Here is a 17,902-nt window from a genome sequence, read left to right as displayed (position 1 = left end):
ACAGGTATATCAGTTCTTTTAACTATTTAAATTGAATATTCTGCCATTGGGATTTTCAGTTCCCATGTTTAATAGACTCTTTGTCAAGACGAAGAGAGTTTTCTTATGTCATTCTAGATCTCTATGATTATGTTTTCACTTTTATGTGCATTGTTAATAAGGTTCAAAGCTGTTATGGATGACTTTGTTTCCCTCTTATTTGCAGACAGTGGTCTGCTTTCCCTTCATGGATATTGTTCTGGAGCTAGGTACAGCTGAACTGGTAATTTTCTAGAACTGCATCATTTTAACAGTGTCAATAAATCCACTTGACTCTCATTTGACTTCATTTTTTTTCTGATTTCAACTTCATACGAACATCTTAAGGTTATGAATTGTTTGGACTTATTGTTTCGAAGAACTGTATTATGACGGGCAACTTTTATGACTTCACTTCTCTAGGTGAGTTTTCCTAACGGGAGCCATAGAAAATCTTTGTAACTACTTTCAAGAATCCTTCACTTGCCAGAGCCAAAGGCATCTCACTGCAGGGCTTTTACATGTGGGTTTTGGTACACTAGTTAGGGAGAAATTGGGTTATCAGAAGTATCCGATCTCAACAATATTTGTCTTCAGGGTAACTACACTAGTTAGGGAGAAATTGGGTTATCAGAAGTATCCGATCTCAACAATATTTGTCTTCAGGGTAACTAGCTATGCTATTTAAATTTCGAAAAGTTCTTGGAATGATCAAATCAGTGCATGACAATATAATATTTGCTTAATTGATATTTCTTAATTATGTGATTTTTTAAAAAATTTCAGGCTATCCATGCAAGATTAAGAGGGGGTAGCTCGAGTCTTCTTTTGACGATGATTAGAGATGAAAGAATGTGTCTTCCCCAAACTTTTATTTTAATTTGTTTTAGATAGTTTCATGTATTTTTCTTTGGAACAATTAGGATATTAACTCTTGGTATTGAATATTTAAGGATGATGGAATTTTATTTATTGATGTTATTAATGAATGGAATTTTTATTTTCCCTCTTATTCATTATTGGGTATTTTTAATATATTTTTTGTTGTGAATCTTAGTGTCCGGTTGAGAATAATATGATAGTTGTCTATGAATGGAAAAATTATTATTAATGTATATTAGAAATTTATAGTCTACAATGACAGTTTTATAAACCGTATTTTATTCATCAACAAAGGAAAAATATGTCATTGATGGGTGACTAATTACCCATTATAAAGACTTTTATGACGGTATCCAACAGTCATTAATTAGTCTTCAACGATGGAAAAATATCCCCGTAACTAATGGTAACGACGGGAAAATATCCATGTAACTAATGGTAACGACGGAAAAATATCCCGTCACTGATGGTAACGACGGGAAAATATCCCCGTGACTGATAGTAACGACGGTGATAATTATCGTCGTAAATATTAATGACGGTAATGTGTTTCGTCGTTATAGACTCTATAACGACGGGTAGTATATCCCTTCGTGACCCTTTAGCGAAGAGGACTTCAACGACGGGTGACGAAGGGATTTTTCCCCGTCGTTAGCATTCAATAACGAAGGTTTTTAGCTTTTTAACGAAGGGAAATCCCTTCGTTAAAGATGTAATTTCTTGTAGTGCAACATTTCTTCAGGGAGAATACTCCGTGACAAATCCAAGCAAAGATAAGAATACCAACATCAAATTTATCAAAAAAAGCTTCAACATCTCCTTCCTCAGCTCCAGCACTAAGATCACATCTTAAAATTTCAAACCCAACAGGCATCTCTTCGCCATCTTGACTAACAATCTCCTTAACAAGCAGTGGCTTCTCATCAAATTCCAAAAAAAAAAGAATGGCTTTGTGCCTGCAGCCCCTTCATTTTTATTTTTCTTAGGCATCATGCACTCTTTTTTCTTGGTCATCCTCCTCCGGCCTACCATACTATAGGGTTTAAAAGTGGCAGGCACAGCGGCGAACTCCGGCGTAGTCGAGGGCGAGACGGGGAGCGACGACGAGCTACCGCGACGAGGTCGGACGGAGGAGAGGAGGGGAGGAGAGAGAGAGAGAGAGAGAGAGAGAGAGAGAGAGAGAGAGAGAGAGAGAGAACTGGGTTTGAAGGATTGAGAAGAGAGGATAATGTTATTTTAGGGATTTTAGCTTAGCTGACATGTAATAATTGTTAAAAAGGGGCTGCAGCACAAAATGTCACACTTCAAGGGGCTGAACCACATGGGAGAAACTAGGAGGGGCTGCAGCACATGAAGTTTTCGTTTTTGGGGCCTGGACACATTTTTCCCTTCTCTTTTATTTATTTATTATTCAATTAGATGTTTATATTGGACCTAAACGTTAAAGTTAATACCATTAACCATCACTAAAGGTTAATGATAAACAATCTCTAACACAATCTATAGTTCTACCAAAAATTGATTTTGAGATGAGTTATATCTTCTTAATTTTTTTTATCACAACATATATATATTTTTTTACCAAAATCTATGGCTCGTAACACAATCTAAAGGTTATATATAAATATGTACGTATCAAAGAAAAACATAACAAAAGAATCCTATATGAAGCTTTACATATTACTAATAACTACATGATCGTTTATAATTTAAAAAAACAACTCTATGATTAAAATAATAGTCCTAAAGAATTAATAACATGTGTTTTCTTTCTTCTAGAATGCAATCTTGGTTTTTTTCCATTCGCGATGTTGAATGCGATTATACAACTCACTAGTCTAACCTTGACGAGGGTTGCCAGCTATTAAGCTCTCAGCTTGCATTGCTTTAAAATTTGTTTCAAGTTAGTCTTTACTTCACCCGACGCATCATCGTTTCTCGTTGTTGTCGTTTTCAGCTGGTCCCTGCTACCTACCCACAATTCCATACAACTGTATATACAGGAGCAAAGATGAAACTACAATTATGAGCAGTGTAAAGACCGACCGTCTGATTTAAGGCCGTCGTCTTTTTCGAGTTAAAACTTTTCATGTTTGAAACTTGCCTCCTGTACAATCTATTGTTGTTAAACTTAATGATTGGTTGTTAAGACTTGAAAGTTAGTTGTCAGATCTAAGTATTTATTGTTAATATTGTTCGTCAATTGTTAAACTCAACGGTTGGTTGGTTGTTAAATTTATGAGCTGAATGTTAGATTTAAGTATTAGTTGTTAAGCTTAGGAGTCAAATGCTAAGTTTAATAGTTAGAGTGGCACTACATGCACACTCTCTCTTGCTACAGTGCAGGGGGGCTCACCTGAGATTTTTTAAAAAATCTCAGATGGGCCCTAACACTGTAGCAGAAGAGGGGGTGTGGTGGAGAGTGTGTCTGTAATGTTATTTTAATAATTAGATGTCCAAGTATATATATCGAAGAATTTCAAGCAAAGATCACATCAGGGAGGTTTGTTGCAGGTGTGGATATTAGTGATGATGGAGATCATGTGATTATAATCATGTCAGGGAGGTTGTAGGGCTCAGTTGTCGACATTAACAACGACGACGTTGGTAGTATCTAGGGGAGGCACAGTCTACAAAGAGAAGGGGAGGAGTTAACAATTTACTCCATTGGTGAGATTTTTTTTTTTTTTTTGAATTACTAATGACACGACACCGTATTTAGGGGGCTAGGAGCATAAAATATAGATTCTAAAGGTTTTGGACTTGTTGATTTCATCTTGGAGGTGGATGAATTTGCTTTTGAATTTTGAGGGCTAAGAGCATTTCCCCCTTTTTATAAAGATTAATGATGGTCAACAAATTAATGAAAAGTTCTTTCACCTTTCTTTACCTTTGTCCGCACCGCACATCCACATAAGTACATCATTTGCATTTATGACTTCATTTATCAACTACAAAACTATCCATATCTATTACTAAAAACTCTTACCCTTAAAAATACCACTTAGCAAAAATAACACATACCCTTGAAAACGCCACTCGACAAAAATAACACATGGCAAAAATGACACGTACCCATATTAGCCTTTCACCCACATCCCCTTTCACCCACCTCCTCGCCACTTTTTATTTCTTCAGCTCTAATTATTTCACCCACCTCACACTAGAAAATTTTCCCCTTTCGGCTAATTCATAGCATGAAATTATTCTAATGTGATTTTAAGTTTGGATAAATTTGTTAGCTCTATCTGAGCGTGTCCTGTAATATATGTGTATGTAGTGGTGCATGCTTGTGTGCATGTTTGACAAACTAAAATTTTATTTTTCAATTCATGTATCTTATTGAATACAAGTGTATTTTTCTTTTCTTTCTATATAATTATATTTTTCTGTTTCAGATCTGTTTGTTTCTTTGTTTATCTTTACTACTGGTAAGTGATGAACTCAATATAATCTTAGTAGAATGTATTTCTCTTATATTATGTTTTGTTATTTTCTCCAATGGCAATGCATTTCACTTTAATATTTTTGTTCTTTCTTATGTTTATATAGAGTATGTGAAAGTTACATTTTATTTAACTAATTGAGTACTTCTTATACCGTATTCTTATGGTTTGATGATGTTTTTAAATTACAATCATATATAATTTTCTTACACTGACTTTATTTGATTTAGATATTACATTGTCTCTTATTTTCGTCAGGTAGATGTCATACACCCCCTTATATGATAGGTATTATATTTTCTTTGTTTTTTGACATTACACTTTTATTTTATCAATTTCTTTGGAAAGTTATAACAGTTTAAATATTGATATGACTCGCACAAAATGTTCAAATATTATTTTCCATGTTTACATTTTTCCAAACCTTTCATTTTTCAATTTTTTAAAGTTTACCCATTTTTGGTACTTTTTGACATTTCACTTTAATTTTGAATTTTTTCTATACCTTCTAAATAATAAAATAACTCCTATCAAATTTCTGAATACCGTTTTTACACAATTATATTTTTTTAAACTATATATGATCTTAAACTGATTCAAGTTTTCTAAACTTTCCAATTTTCCAAACTATATATGCAACTTAGGTTGTATCATTTCTAACTACTTATATATTATTACTGTTTTACTTTGCATTCTTTTGCTACATTAATTTTTATATATTAAACAAATCCGTGCATCGCACGGGCCTGAAACTAGTATATAAGTAATTGTTAAACCATTTAACTTTTTTAACTTAGTACTACCATTAGATGTTCGGACTCATATTTGCAAAAATACCTTTCAAATCTCAGTATTTGTAAAACTACCCTCAAATCATTAATTAAAAAAAAAACTCCCTTAAAGCGTTAAATTATCAATTTTGATAAGCTAATTTGTAATTGAAATGTAAAAAATTATCAATAAAATAGTCAAAATTTAGCACCAAATTGATGATTTGTTAATATTAGAGGTATTTTTCACAAAGTTAATGATTTGAGGGGTAGTTTTGAAAATACTAAGATTTGAGGGTTTTTTTACAAATACCCATGATTTAAGGGGGTATATATGCAAATTTAACTCAAAACCGTATGATCTACTGCCCTCTACTCGATAAAGTTGTCTACGTAATTGTTTTATTTCATCTAGATCATTGTTTTTTTCCTCACCGTACACTATTGTATCACTAAAATTCCTATAAAAGGAGAGTTTATAGATAGATTCTAAAGGGCTGTTTGTTTGGCCCAAAAACCGCTGAAAACTGGGAAATGAAACCTGACACATGTGTCACATCGGATTTTGATTTCAAAAGATTTCCATTTCATCTGTTTGGATCGCCTCTGGTTTTTAAGAAATGAAATGGTAAAATGGGGGTACACGTCAGAATAATCGGAAATATGTTTTCAGCCCATTTTGGGCTGAAAACGGGTGGAAATATCCCATCCGTCAATTAAAAAATAGTTCTGCACGAAGAACGAAGCGGCGAGTAAAAGAGGGTTTCCACTTTCCTCTTGTCTCTTCGTTACCCTCACCGCCTTTGACTGCTCTCCTTCTTCCTCTACGCTGTTTCGCCATTGCAGAGGTCCATTTTCTTTGTTGATCTCCAAGAAAACTCCGCCTCTGAAGATGGGCGGTGTTCGGAAGTAGTCGCTCTTTGTTGCTTTCCTTTTGGCTGGGAGGATTCGCTAGGGCTGAACCGTGATTTGTTGCCTGTTTTTGGGGTCTCGCCGGCCGTCAAAACATCTCGAGGTTTGCTTTATTTTCCACTGGTCGTTTTCCTTTGTAGCCAAAGCAGCATTCGATTTTTTTGGTGCATGCATGTGACTTTTGATTTCGTCTTTGATTGTGAAGATGAAAACTGGTTTATGTAGCAGTTAGTAGCTTGATCTCACCATTTGAGGCCAACACGGGCAGTGTTTCTCCGTATTTAAACTGGCAATATTTTTTCCTAAATTTAAATTAACTTGTAATTTAGGGGTTTGCTTCTTCGAGAGGAGATCTACATTTTCTGAAAACTGAGGGTTTAATTTCGTTGCAGATATTTTTCCTCTCATCTATTTTTAAAGCTTGTGAAATATTCAGGCTCGGTTATTGGTGATTTCTGTGGAGAAATTGTTATAGCATGTAGATTAGCTTTGTTGAGCAAGCTATTTATCGTTTTCTTGGAGCCACAAACTGAGGGTTTGCGTCTTCGAGAGGAGATCTTCATTTTCTGAAAAGTGAGGGTTTAATTTGCGTTGGGTTTTCCGATATGAAATCACCACTTTCCCCAATTTCCGGGTTTAATTTTGTAGTAGATCTTGTTGTTGTATCAAATTTAGCCATATTTAATCACATTTAATATGTATTTTAGCTATATTTAATCATGTTGTTGCATATTCGGAAGAAGTGGGCATCATAATGAAGGGCTAATTCTTGTTTGCTTTTGCTCGTATACCCTAGTAACTAACGTGCGCGCATAGATTAGGTTTGTTAAGCGAGCTAATATTAAATAACGCCTCCAGAAATGACTACCATAAAAAAATCACTTCATCGGTGAAAGGCCGCACGAGAAAGACAGATGTTGGTCGTGACATCATGCAACAGATGGTGGAAGAAGTTAAGCACTTTTCCTCATCTCTCAATCTTGTTAATCAGCACTGGACTGAGAAATTGTCTGCAGCCATCTTTAGACACGAAGAAACTTACCCTATAGAAATCCTGGAGCTATTTTATGATACCACATTTGAAAATGAAACCAAAGCCAGGCATTTTATAGGTAAGAGTGACTTTGGCCAAAGGGCTTTGTTGGACAAATTCATGGAGATGCAAGGAGGGGGAAGTAAATGAGTGTTGGTGAAGGTAGGATTTTACACCAAACTTGTGCTTTTATAATTGTGCTGCCATTTTTGATTCATCCTTGCTAATTGGTTATATATATTGCAGGACCTGTGGGGAGCTAGCAATTACCATATACAATTTGCTCAGGCCCTATTAACATGAGTCTATTATTTGGCTAAACTCCTAGATCTGGTATGTTTGTAATATATTTGAGAGCACATGACTCATCCGCTACACAGACCTGCAGTCAGCCGTTGAGCTGATTTGTTTAATTACTGTTACTTTATGCATTCCCTACGCCTATTGAAGCTGATTACTTATGCACATATAGCTTCACCCCCATTTGTGCAATGATGATTGGGGCTGGTTTATGATATTCTTACCTAGCAATTATTGCATACAAATGCTTGGCAAGGCAGCCTTGCCCCAACTGTCTGATATTCCTATCCAACTATGAAAACACTAGTTGGGATGAGGCATGCAGCCAACATTTTCATGCAATCGTTTGCTGATGCTGGATACCAGATGGTGGGTTCCTATCTGAGCACAAAACCTGATTCAACCCTCCACCACTCACTGCATTCCCATTTTTGATGGCTGGACAACCCCTATCAGTGGTGCTTTTTTGCTCAGTCCCAACACCTCAGTAACGCTCCATCTTTGCCACAACCATTTCAAGGCTCCAATTCCTCCGGTTACTTTCATTCCCCAACAAGTGTTACAGGGACTACTTCTGATTCAGGTAGCAAAAAACGGTTGGAAAGGGATGAAAATGTTGCCACTTCAGCTAGTTCACCCAAAAAATTCAAGTCTGTAGCAAACACTTGTTCGTACACCTAATATTGTTTGGTTGTTGAACCATGCTGTTTGGACTGGATTAGCTTTTTGTTAACACCTGATAACCAACTTATTCTTTGTTGCCTTGTGCTGTTTTGACTGCTAGATGTGCTGGTGCCTTGTGTTGTTTTGACTGCTAGATGGCTTGCTGCCTTGTGCTGATTTGGTTTGTTTGGACTGGATTAGCTTTTTGTTAACACCTGATAACCAACTTATTCTTTGTTGCCTTGTGCTGTTTTGACTGCTATATTCTTTGTTGCCTTGTGCTGTTTTGACTGCTAGATGTGCTGGTGCCTTGTGTTGTTTTGACGGCTAGATGGCTTGCTGCCTTGTGCTGATTTGGTTTGGTTTTTACAGATGTTTGGCTAAGTCCCTAATTGCGCAGTCCCTACAGGGCAAGATTTTGTAAACATTCAGATGGTCAATGTAGCCTTTTTCTGATATGGCTTTTCTGTTTTGCTCAGTTTCAATTTGCTCAGTCCCTACGGAGTGTTTTTTGGTTATCTGGTTAATCTGGTTTTGCCCAGTCCCTACAGAGTGTTTTTTGTTATCTTTCAGATGGTCAATAAAAATTCTCAGTCCCCTGATTTTATTGTTTTGCTGTTGTGACCTGATTTTGTTATTCTTTCTCACTGCTGTTTTGACTCTTGCATGAGCTAAACACTTGTTCATACCCATAATATTGTTTGGTTGTTGAACCATGCTGTTTGGACTGGATTAGCTTTTTATTAACCCCTGATAACCAACTTATTCTTTGTTGCCTTTAGATGTTTTGACTGCTAGTTGTGCTGGTGCCTTGTGTTGTTTTGACTGCTAGATGGCTTGCTGCCTTGTGCTGATTTGGTTTGTTTTTTTCTGTTTGGCTAAGTCCCTAATTGCTCAGTCCCTACTCGGCAATATTTTGAAAACTTTCAGATGATGGTCAATGTAGCCTTTTTCTGATATGGCTTTTCCCATTTGCTCAGTTCCAATTTGCTCAGTACCTACGGAGTGTTTTTTGGTTAGCTGGTTAATCTGGTTTTGCTCAGTCCCTGCAGAGTGATTCTTGCTAGATGGGTTGCTGCCTTGTGTTGACATGGTTTGGTTTTTTCTGTTTTGCTAAGTCCCTAATTGCTGAGTCCCTACTGGGCAAGATTTTGTATACTTTCAGATGGTCAATGTAGCTTGGTTCTGATATGGCTTTTCTGTTTTGATCCGATCCTATTTGCTCAGTCCCTACGGAGTGTTTTTTGTTATGTGGTTTCAGATGGTCAATGAAGCTTTGTTGTGAAGGATTTTTCTGTTTTGCTCAGCCCCTATTTGTGCAGTGATGAATGTCATGTTTTCTGATATTCTAATCCAGGATAAATTGCATGCAATGATATGGCGAGGCAATCCATTTTGTGGAATGCAGCCAACACTGTCTTGCAAGCTTGGTGATGAATATGTGATGAAGTTGACGTAGACCTGAGCACAATTTTGATACAAACATGCTGACCAATTTCTGAAGATATATATGTGCTCAAGTTGCATTATATCTTATAACCCAAGTGTTTACACAAAACATTGTCATTATATTTTCAAGATGCAGATTACAATGTTTACAAGAACAAGGAAAATATTGAATAGCCCCAAAACCACAATACATTTTTTCATATATTCAACTTGTTCAATTACATTCTTCATTTCTCTTTGCAAAAGCTTTGTTTCCAGCTCTTTTAATTCAGACACAGCTTGAACTGAAGCTTCTTCATTCCTGGTTTCTGTATTTTTGATTTCTTTCTTCTCATCTTCGGCCCACCTAAAGAATTTGCATGATCTGTTTGGGAATTTGGCACAACCCCAAAAAAATCTCCCCTTGTTTGCACCACCTTTGCACTGCTTCAATGGAGTTGGTATATTGCAAAAGCATTTTATGTCAGTAGATTTGTGCGTACCTCTTTGGGCAGTTGCCATGGCTAAGCACTATCAATTTCAGAAGGCTCTTGGGTAATTGAATTTTGATGAAGCCCCAATGTCTTGAAGAGGCTCTAGCTTTGCTGCAACTGTAAAAGACTCACCCAAGTGCACTTTATGTAGAGGGGTTTTTTACCTGACCGTTGCCAGATCTTTACTTGCCATTTGTTTTAAAAATATGACCGTTGGTCTGTTTATCCGTTGGGATTTTTGCGGTGAAGTTTGTACTCCTTGCTGTGGGCGGTAAGCTCACCATGGTAATCACATGCAACTCTTCTTGTGTTGCATATCAAACATTGGAAATGGAAAATTAAAGAGTGAGGTGGTTTCTTGTTTTTAAATAATGAAACAAACTTGTGGAAACAAAGAAATACATTTCAAGGGGTTGATTTCACTGTGAAACAAACAGAAAAAAAGAAAACTGGGAAACATACTGGAAATGTCTTGAAATCATTTCATTTCTTTATTTCTGTTTTCTTTTTTTTTTCGGAAATGTACCAAACAGGCCCTAAAGTGAAAGTTGCAATAATGTTTTTTTAGAAATCTCCCTTTGACGTTTGGTCATTTTGCAGATATCTTTCCTAACTATTTTAATTCCACAAGATTCCCAAACTTTAAGATCTTCTGCGTGTAAACTTTTGAACTTTTTATTTATTCCGCCAAAACATTGGAAGATTTTTCCTTTCTAACACTATCAAGTTTAACGTTTCTCATGACAAACACGTGTTTTGAAGAGGTAAAAATACTCCCAACACTAGAAAATATTAATCAAAAAAAAAAAAGATAAAAAAAATGACTTTATAGGCATGAGGGTAGTTTCGTCTTTTTTTTTCTTTTTTGACACGGCAAGGCACATGACATGTTGAACTTCATGATGTTCTTTTGGGGTGGTTTGCAGTGAAAATATTAAACGAGCGTCTTGTTTAGTTGGTCAAAAAACCACCCTATAGGAAACCTATTTCTTATAAATTGTTCATTTCTTTTGTTTAATTTCCACTTTGAAATCAAGAGGGAGGGTAAGGTGACACCCTCCCATCAGCTGGTTTGACTCTATTTCTACGAAACTGTTTTGAATGTTTTTGTAAGGAAATCAAATGGAAAATTATTTAGGCAGTTTCTTTGTGAGATTCTTACAAGTTACAAGAATAAAAGGTTTAGGGGGTTGCGTGCAAAACTCCTCAAAATTCAAGGTGTTTGTGGAATGAAAACAGTTAAAGTGGTTATCTGCAAAACCTCCAAAGGTTTTCTGGATGAATTTCATATTAGTGCTCATTATTTGCTTATTAATCCCTTAAATCTTCAGTTTTCTTGCTATATGGTCTTTCTGTTAAAAAAACTGTTAACTTCTCTAAATTTAGTTGAGTTAATACTTAACCTAATAACTCAAGTTACTTTATTGCCCCTGGAGTATACATTTCCCTCCCAAGTTTTGGATTTAGAGAGAAGTTAGCTATGAGAATGACCTCAATTTTGGGTTTGGCTGAAGCAAGGGACCATTGGAGAAGAAAGAAAGTAGGTTTGAGTTAGTTTAGGTGGGGGTATAAAGGGTATTCTACCTAATTCCATCACATTTCATAGTCATTAATAACACCACCTAACATGATGGATAGATTGGGAAGAAAACTGAACATTTAAGGACTAATAAGCAAATAATAAGATTTGAGGGACTATTTGCTAATTAAAGATGATTTAAGGGACCAATATACAATTAACCCTAGTTTTTTCCTTAAATTAACTCCTCTATAAGGGCGTGTTCGGCAATCGAAAGTAAATGAAAAATGCACCGAAAAATGAAAAGTGGCTCCACTTTTCATTTTTATCATGTTTGGAATTAGACAAATGAATGAAAAGTGATTTGAAAGTGAAGGAATGACACATTAGCACTTTAGCACATTTTACTTTCTCAAAAATTGGAGAAAGCCGATGAAAAGTGAAGAGAGAGGAGAGAGGAAAAAAATTAGATTTTTTATGTATCATTTTAGTTATATTTGTCCAATTTCTACCATTACTTTTCATGATAACTAAACAAAATAAAAAAAAAGTAAGTGTCACATCATTTACCACCTCAACTTTCTCTATTTTTACTCTCTAACACCCAAATAAGTCATTATAAAATAGAAAGTAATTAGCAAGTATCTTCGCGAGAAAGAACTTTCTCTTTTTTTCATGTTCTATTTATTTTCCGCTTGCCAAACATGCCCTAAATTTCTGTAAAAAGATAGAAAGTTGTCTTCTTTCCTTTAAGTCCTTTCCAAAATCCTTTTCAGATTTTGATCAAACTGCTGAATCGAAGTCACTATTTGATACGGATTTCTGCTTCAGTTATGATGGATTCTTCAAAGTTGCCTCCTTTTTATACTTCCAATTACTGAATCCACTATTTCAACGTCGAGGTAAATAGAAATCTGAGGAGCCTCTAAACTTTTTTATTATTATTGTAATGCATGTATAAGGTTAATGCATAACGTTTTTTTATTACAGTAGTTTTCCTCAAAATATTTGCGTAGTTTATCCCTACCTTGCTTTCTTATCTTTGTTCCATTACAATTTCTTTTATTTGTTCTCTCATTTTGGGTAATCTTGTTCTTTAGTAGTGATTTGGGTTTGATTGCTATATTCAGTTTACACGCTCGCAGAAAATTACATACATAAGAAAGCATGCATATTTGATGAAATCACATCATAGGCTTCATGCTTAACTGAATTTTTTCTGCTGTAAGCTTTGTTATTTACTATGATGGGAATTTTGGAAATAAATAAATCACTAATGCATAGCCTTGGCGGATTCTCATTCGTGTGCTTAGTATGGAAATTCAGGTGACTGTGTATTGATTTTTGTTACTTATAAGACCGATTTAATTCAGTATGGTTGGCACTCTTACAATGTATGGAGTAATGATTTCAAGATGAGAAAAATTAAAAAAGAAAAAAGAAAAGTATATTGATGTCTCAAGCTATAGGAGTGTATTGAGGGAAATGTAGCTTTCATCTGCATAGATATGCTTAAGGTTAGTCGTTGCATTGATTTGGCACACAACACTTTAAAGATTTCACTATAGTCTATTTTCGTAAACACTATAGTAATTAGCATTGATTTGGTATGCAACACTTTAGGAGTTCAAATATTTTCTAGAATTGTTAATGATATCTAATTCGAAAGATGTGTTCACAAGAATATAATTCATTTTAGACCACCATCTCATCATAAGGGGGCAGTGGCAAAAATGTCTATCTTTTATGATCTTCTCTGTTTTCTCGTCTTGTAGAAAGGGCAAAAATAGAAATGGAGGTTAGTAATCATCTTATAGAAAGGAAAGGAAGCAGGAGGTTACTAAAAAAAGAGGAAGATGATGATGATAATGGTGATGATGAATGCTCTAATAAAAGGAAGACCGGTATCCTATTTCAAACTCATCTTCGTACGTATTTCTCTTCTATATTGTTAATTATATGCTGATTGTATCGCTAACTTATACCTGTTCACCTGTTTTATATGTCAGTGCACAAATGGATATGTAACATGTTCTTTGTCTCTTGAATGGGTAACTCGGCCCTCAGCATTAGTTGCCTCATACCTGTTCACTTTTTATTTGTTATATTAATCTATATTCTGTATGTTTTGCATAAAAGACACAGTAGGATAGCTGGCTTATTTGCTTATAAAAATTGATGTAATTTAGTTTTTTTTAAACACAAAGACGTGTTAGGATACCTAAACTACTAAAAATAAGTTTGGTCTACAACGTCACATTGTCTTTTACCTAGATTGGACGGTGGAAACTTGTAACATCTTGTTTTCAACTGAATTTTTTTCTGAAGATGTTCGATTTGAGACCCGTACCAATATGACTAAGTGAAATTCCTCTGAGATATAACGACAACAAGGGGTGAATCCACTTTTGTTTGACTAATCGCCTTTCTAATAGAACCAAAATCTAACAAAATTATAATCCTACAAGAGGGTTCCATTGAGCTGACGCAAAGTGTACGTAGTTCTCGAAATTCACAACAAAAGATAATTAAACCAAATAACATAAAAGAATAGTTAGAGCAAGTCCAGCAAGCTCCGAACTATGCTCTGAAGGCTGATGTGGCGATGGTTCTTGCCAAACCCCCCTCCAGCAAGCTCTGAAGCCGCTCCCAACTAGCTCTCCGTTCCTACGTGGATGTCGAATCCTTCAGAGCTCCCAAGCGCTCCACAAATTTGTGGAGCGCTTGGGAGCTCCCAACTGGGGTGACATTTTACAAAACCCCCCCCACAAGAAAATCATACCAAATCAGGAACCAGTCGGAGGTCGTGGTCGTCGTGGCTGACTGTCGAAGGGGTTGGGGTTGGGGTCGTCGTGGCTGACTGTCGAAGAGGATTTGGGGTTGGGGACCAGACCTTGATGTCGTCGGAGCCGAAGAGGAACGCGAGGCGAAGAGGAGGTCGTGGTTGTCGTGGCTGACTGTCGAAGGGGTGGCTGGCGAAGAGGCCTCCGACTGTCGAAGGGGTGGCTGGGGTGCCTCCGACTGTCGAAGGGGTGGGGTTGGTCTCCGACCGTTTGAGGTTGTCCAAGGGGTGGGATTTGGGTATCGGATTTGGGGGAGAAGATGAAGAGTTCTTTGTTTTTTTTTATCTGGGTGCGCTGTTTGAGGTTGGGATTTGGGAGAAGATGTAGTGTTTTTTTTTGGGTGCGTTGTTTGAGGTTGGGATTTGGTGTTTTGATTTGGGATTTTTTTTTAATTGCCTGAGTTGTGAATTTTACCGTTGTGATTTTTACCTCTTGAGTTGGAAATTTTACCGTTGTATGAAACACGGACACAAGCTCCTCTCCAGAATTCAGCCGTTAAAAATGAAGCCGTTGAAAAAGTTACCGTTGTAAAAAATCTTCTATAAATTCGTTTTACTTCAATACACAAATCATTCCACACAACTCTCTCATAAAAAAAAATCTATATTTCCCTATCAAATTACAAATCTTATGGATCCCTCACAAAACTATTATTCGCACCTCCTTGCCGGTGAAGGATCGACCTTATACCCGCCGTTCTATACAGAAGTCGTAGAAGAAGGTAACCCTATCGAGTTATCGCAATCTGCAACACAACAAGTGTCATCCCAAGAAACACCGACCACAAAGAAGAAGAAGGCTTATACGCGGTCCGAAAATTGGACTGTCCACGAGGATAAGCTTCTTGTGTCTGCTTGGCTGAACACGAGCCAAGACGCCATCCAAGGTACGGGGCAACACAAAGATAAGTTTTGGCACCGAGCTAACGACTATTTTATCCTATACTCCACCGATCCAACGAGCCGCACGCCAAACCAAATGATGCATCGTTGGTCAACGATTCAATTGTCTGTCAACAAATTTTGTGGGTGCGTTGCTCAGATTGAAGGAAGACAAAGATCTGGTACGGGAATTATTGACCAGGTAAATATTTAATTATGTTTGATTATTTTTGCTCAGATTCAATATGTTTAATTATGTTTGATTATTCTAAAATTAACTCTTGTGTAGACTGCAGAAGTAAAAGAATTATACCAATCTCTTTATGGTAAACCATTCGTGTTTGACCATTGCTGGGTTGAGTTGCGTCATCATCAAAAGTGGATCCAACAAATGGAATCTTACAATAAGATTCGATCACAGCCGAGAAGAATCGCTACCTCTGATTCCTCACCAAACAATTCCATGCCAACGACCCCCATCGGGTTGAACATTGACTCGGATGATGTGGTAGTAAGGCCTGAAGGGAGGAAAGCGGCAAAGCTCAAGAGGAAACAAAATGTGGAAAACTTCGATCCCAGCCGAGAAGAATCGCTACCTCTGATTCCTCACCAAACAATTCCATGCCAACGACCCCCATCGGGTTGAACACTGACTCGGATGATGTGGTGGCAAGGCCTGAAGGGAGGAAAGCGGCAAAGCTCAAGAGGAAACAAAATGTGGAAAGCTCTGGATCCGCTACGTCCATCATGGGAGAGGCTTTCGCGTGGATGAAGCAAACCACCAATCAAAAAATGGATCTAAAACAGAAGAAACAAGATGACGATATCATGAAGATGGATCTCTCAACACTCAATTCAGTTCAACGACAATACTTTGAAATGCGTCAGGCAGAGATATTGGAGAGGTGGATGTCCAAGGATTCTTCCTAATTATCATATATTATCTTGTATTAGATTTATGATTGTACTCGCATCGCATCCTAATTAGTTCTTCCTAATTATCTTGTATTAGATTTATGATTCTACTTGAAGTTGAAAAATTTGGCATTTAATGAAAACAACTACTTCATTGAAAAGAAAATTGGCGTAGTACAACAACTCGAACTTCTTTGCTGAAATCACATTAGACATAAATAAACATAATCCTCGACGATGGATCCCTTGAGCTACCACAGATGCTCGATCAAATCATTTTTTAATGATTTATGTGTTTACGTGTTCCTAATCCGATGATGATTTTGGATGAACTCAGTTAACGATCACAAAAGTGATTTGTGTGTTTGCGTGTTCCTGATCCTAATGATCTTGGAATGTTTGTTGTATCACAAGTCACGATTTCGTAGCCGCTTGTTACTACTGCATACTATCTTGAATTGTTTATGGCAGTTTTTTGCCAAAAGCCCCCAAGTTCATGGTCATTTTCTAAAAATTTCCCTTATTTATTTATACTAGTGTAATGCACGTGCTTTGCATGTGAATGTAGATATTTTAAGTTTTTAATTTTTTATTAAATAGTTAAACTATGTGCTAATAAATAAAATTGCATAATTAGATTACGTAAAAAGAAATATATGAATTAATTATTATTGTGTAGTTATTATAATTGAATGTTTTTATTATAAAAATTCGCCTAGTACTATCTTTTTTTAAATAAGTCCCCTAAAATTGACATTATTTTTAAATAAAACTGTTAATTCTATAAGTTTTCTTAAATATGCCCTTCCAATTTGAAAGTTGTTAACTTAATTTTGAACTAATTGCTGCATTAATCTTGCTAGCTTTTTCCTGATGTTCCTTACATAGCTACACTTAATATCTGCAACATATTGTAATAGTTACTTCTTATTATAATTATTTAATAGGGTAAATTGCACTAAACCTTTATGAACTTTCAGCCTCTATGAATTTTCAAAATCACACTAAACCCCTAATGACTAATTTGTTTCAAAGAAAATCCCCAATAACTTTTTGAATTTTGTAGATAACCCCTAAGAGTTAGAACCAAAAAATGGCATAATACAGCATTTTGAAAGTTATTGGGAGGTTGGTGTAATTTACCTAAAAGATATTAGGGGCTTTCTACAAAAGTTATTAGGGGTTTAGTGTGATTTTGAAATTTCATGGGGCCTATTTACTGCAAAATGATGAAGGTTCATGGTGGTTTATTATAATTTACCTTATTTAACATTATAATTCTTAGTTCAAGTAATACTATTAAGATAATTATACTATCTTTATACTATAAATATTTGTCTGATTTAATTTTTTAATTATGTACTTGTTGATGTCTGATATCACACAATCAGTTGAAGTCGCAGAGTTGCTGGATCGTCGAGAAGTTGAATTGTCGAGAGGGGGCTGCTTTCCTTCTTTGACTTTATGCCTGGTTCCCAGAGCTCGGGGTGGGCAAATCACCTGCACACACAAGAATCATGGGAGTACAAGGGTTGTTTCCCCCGTGGTACCTCTGATGGTCAAGTCAGCTGGCGGACTTGGGTGAGGTGAAGGAGAAACGGAGTGCTCTTCTAACATGTGCCTAGAGAGTTTTCAGGTAGTAAGAAAATATAACCTTTTTTCATGACGAATGGCGTATGTATTTATAGAGGATGCTAAGAGCAGAATAGGCATTTAGTGAGAATGCGGCTTATGATGATGGCAGGGGGTGAGCTGAAGTCTGAGTCACCCTCTACCTGATACGTGTCGATTAGTGAGG

The 17,902-nt window shown here is 36.3% G+C and overlaps 1 protein-coding gene across 1 annotated transcript; it reads left to right on the top strand.

The window, feature by feature from the left end:
* On the top strand, positions 14,789-15,835 carry LOC109846148 (glutathione S-transferase T3-like). The gene is made up of 2 exons (XM_020415371.1): positions 14,789-15,391; positions 15,479-15,835. Exons 1-2 carry the CDS (start codon positions 14,939-14,941, stop codon positions 15,833-15,835), a joined length of 810 nt encoding a protein of 269 aa, XP_020270960.1. The 5' UTR covers positions 14,789-14,938.

The sequence above is a fragment of the Asparagus officinalis genome, chromosome 6 (assembly GCF_001876935.1).
Source record: "Asparagus officinalis chromosome 6, Aspof.V1, whole genome shotgun sequence".
Taxonomy (NCBI): Eukaryota; Viridiplantae; Streptophyta; class Magnoliopsida; order Asparagales; family Asparagaceae; genus Asparagus; species Asparagus officinalis.
Note: the sequence above shows the minus strand (reverse complement) of the source record. Positions and strands in the feature narration are given on the sequence as shown.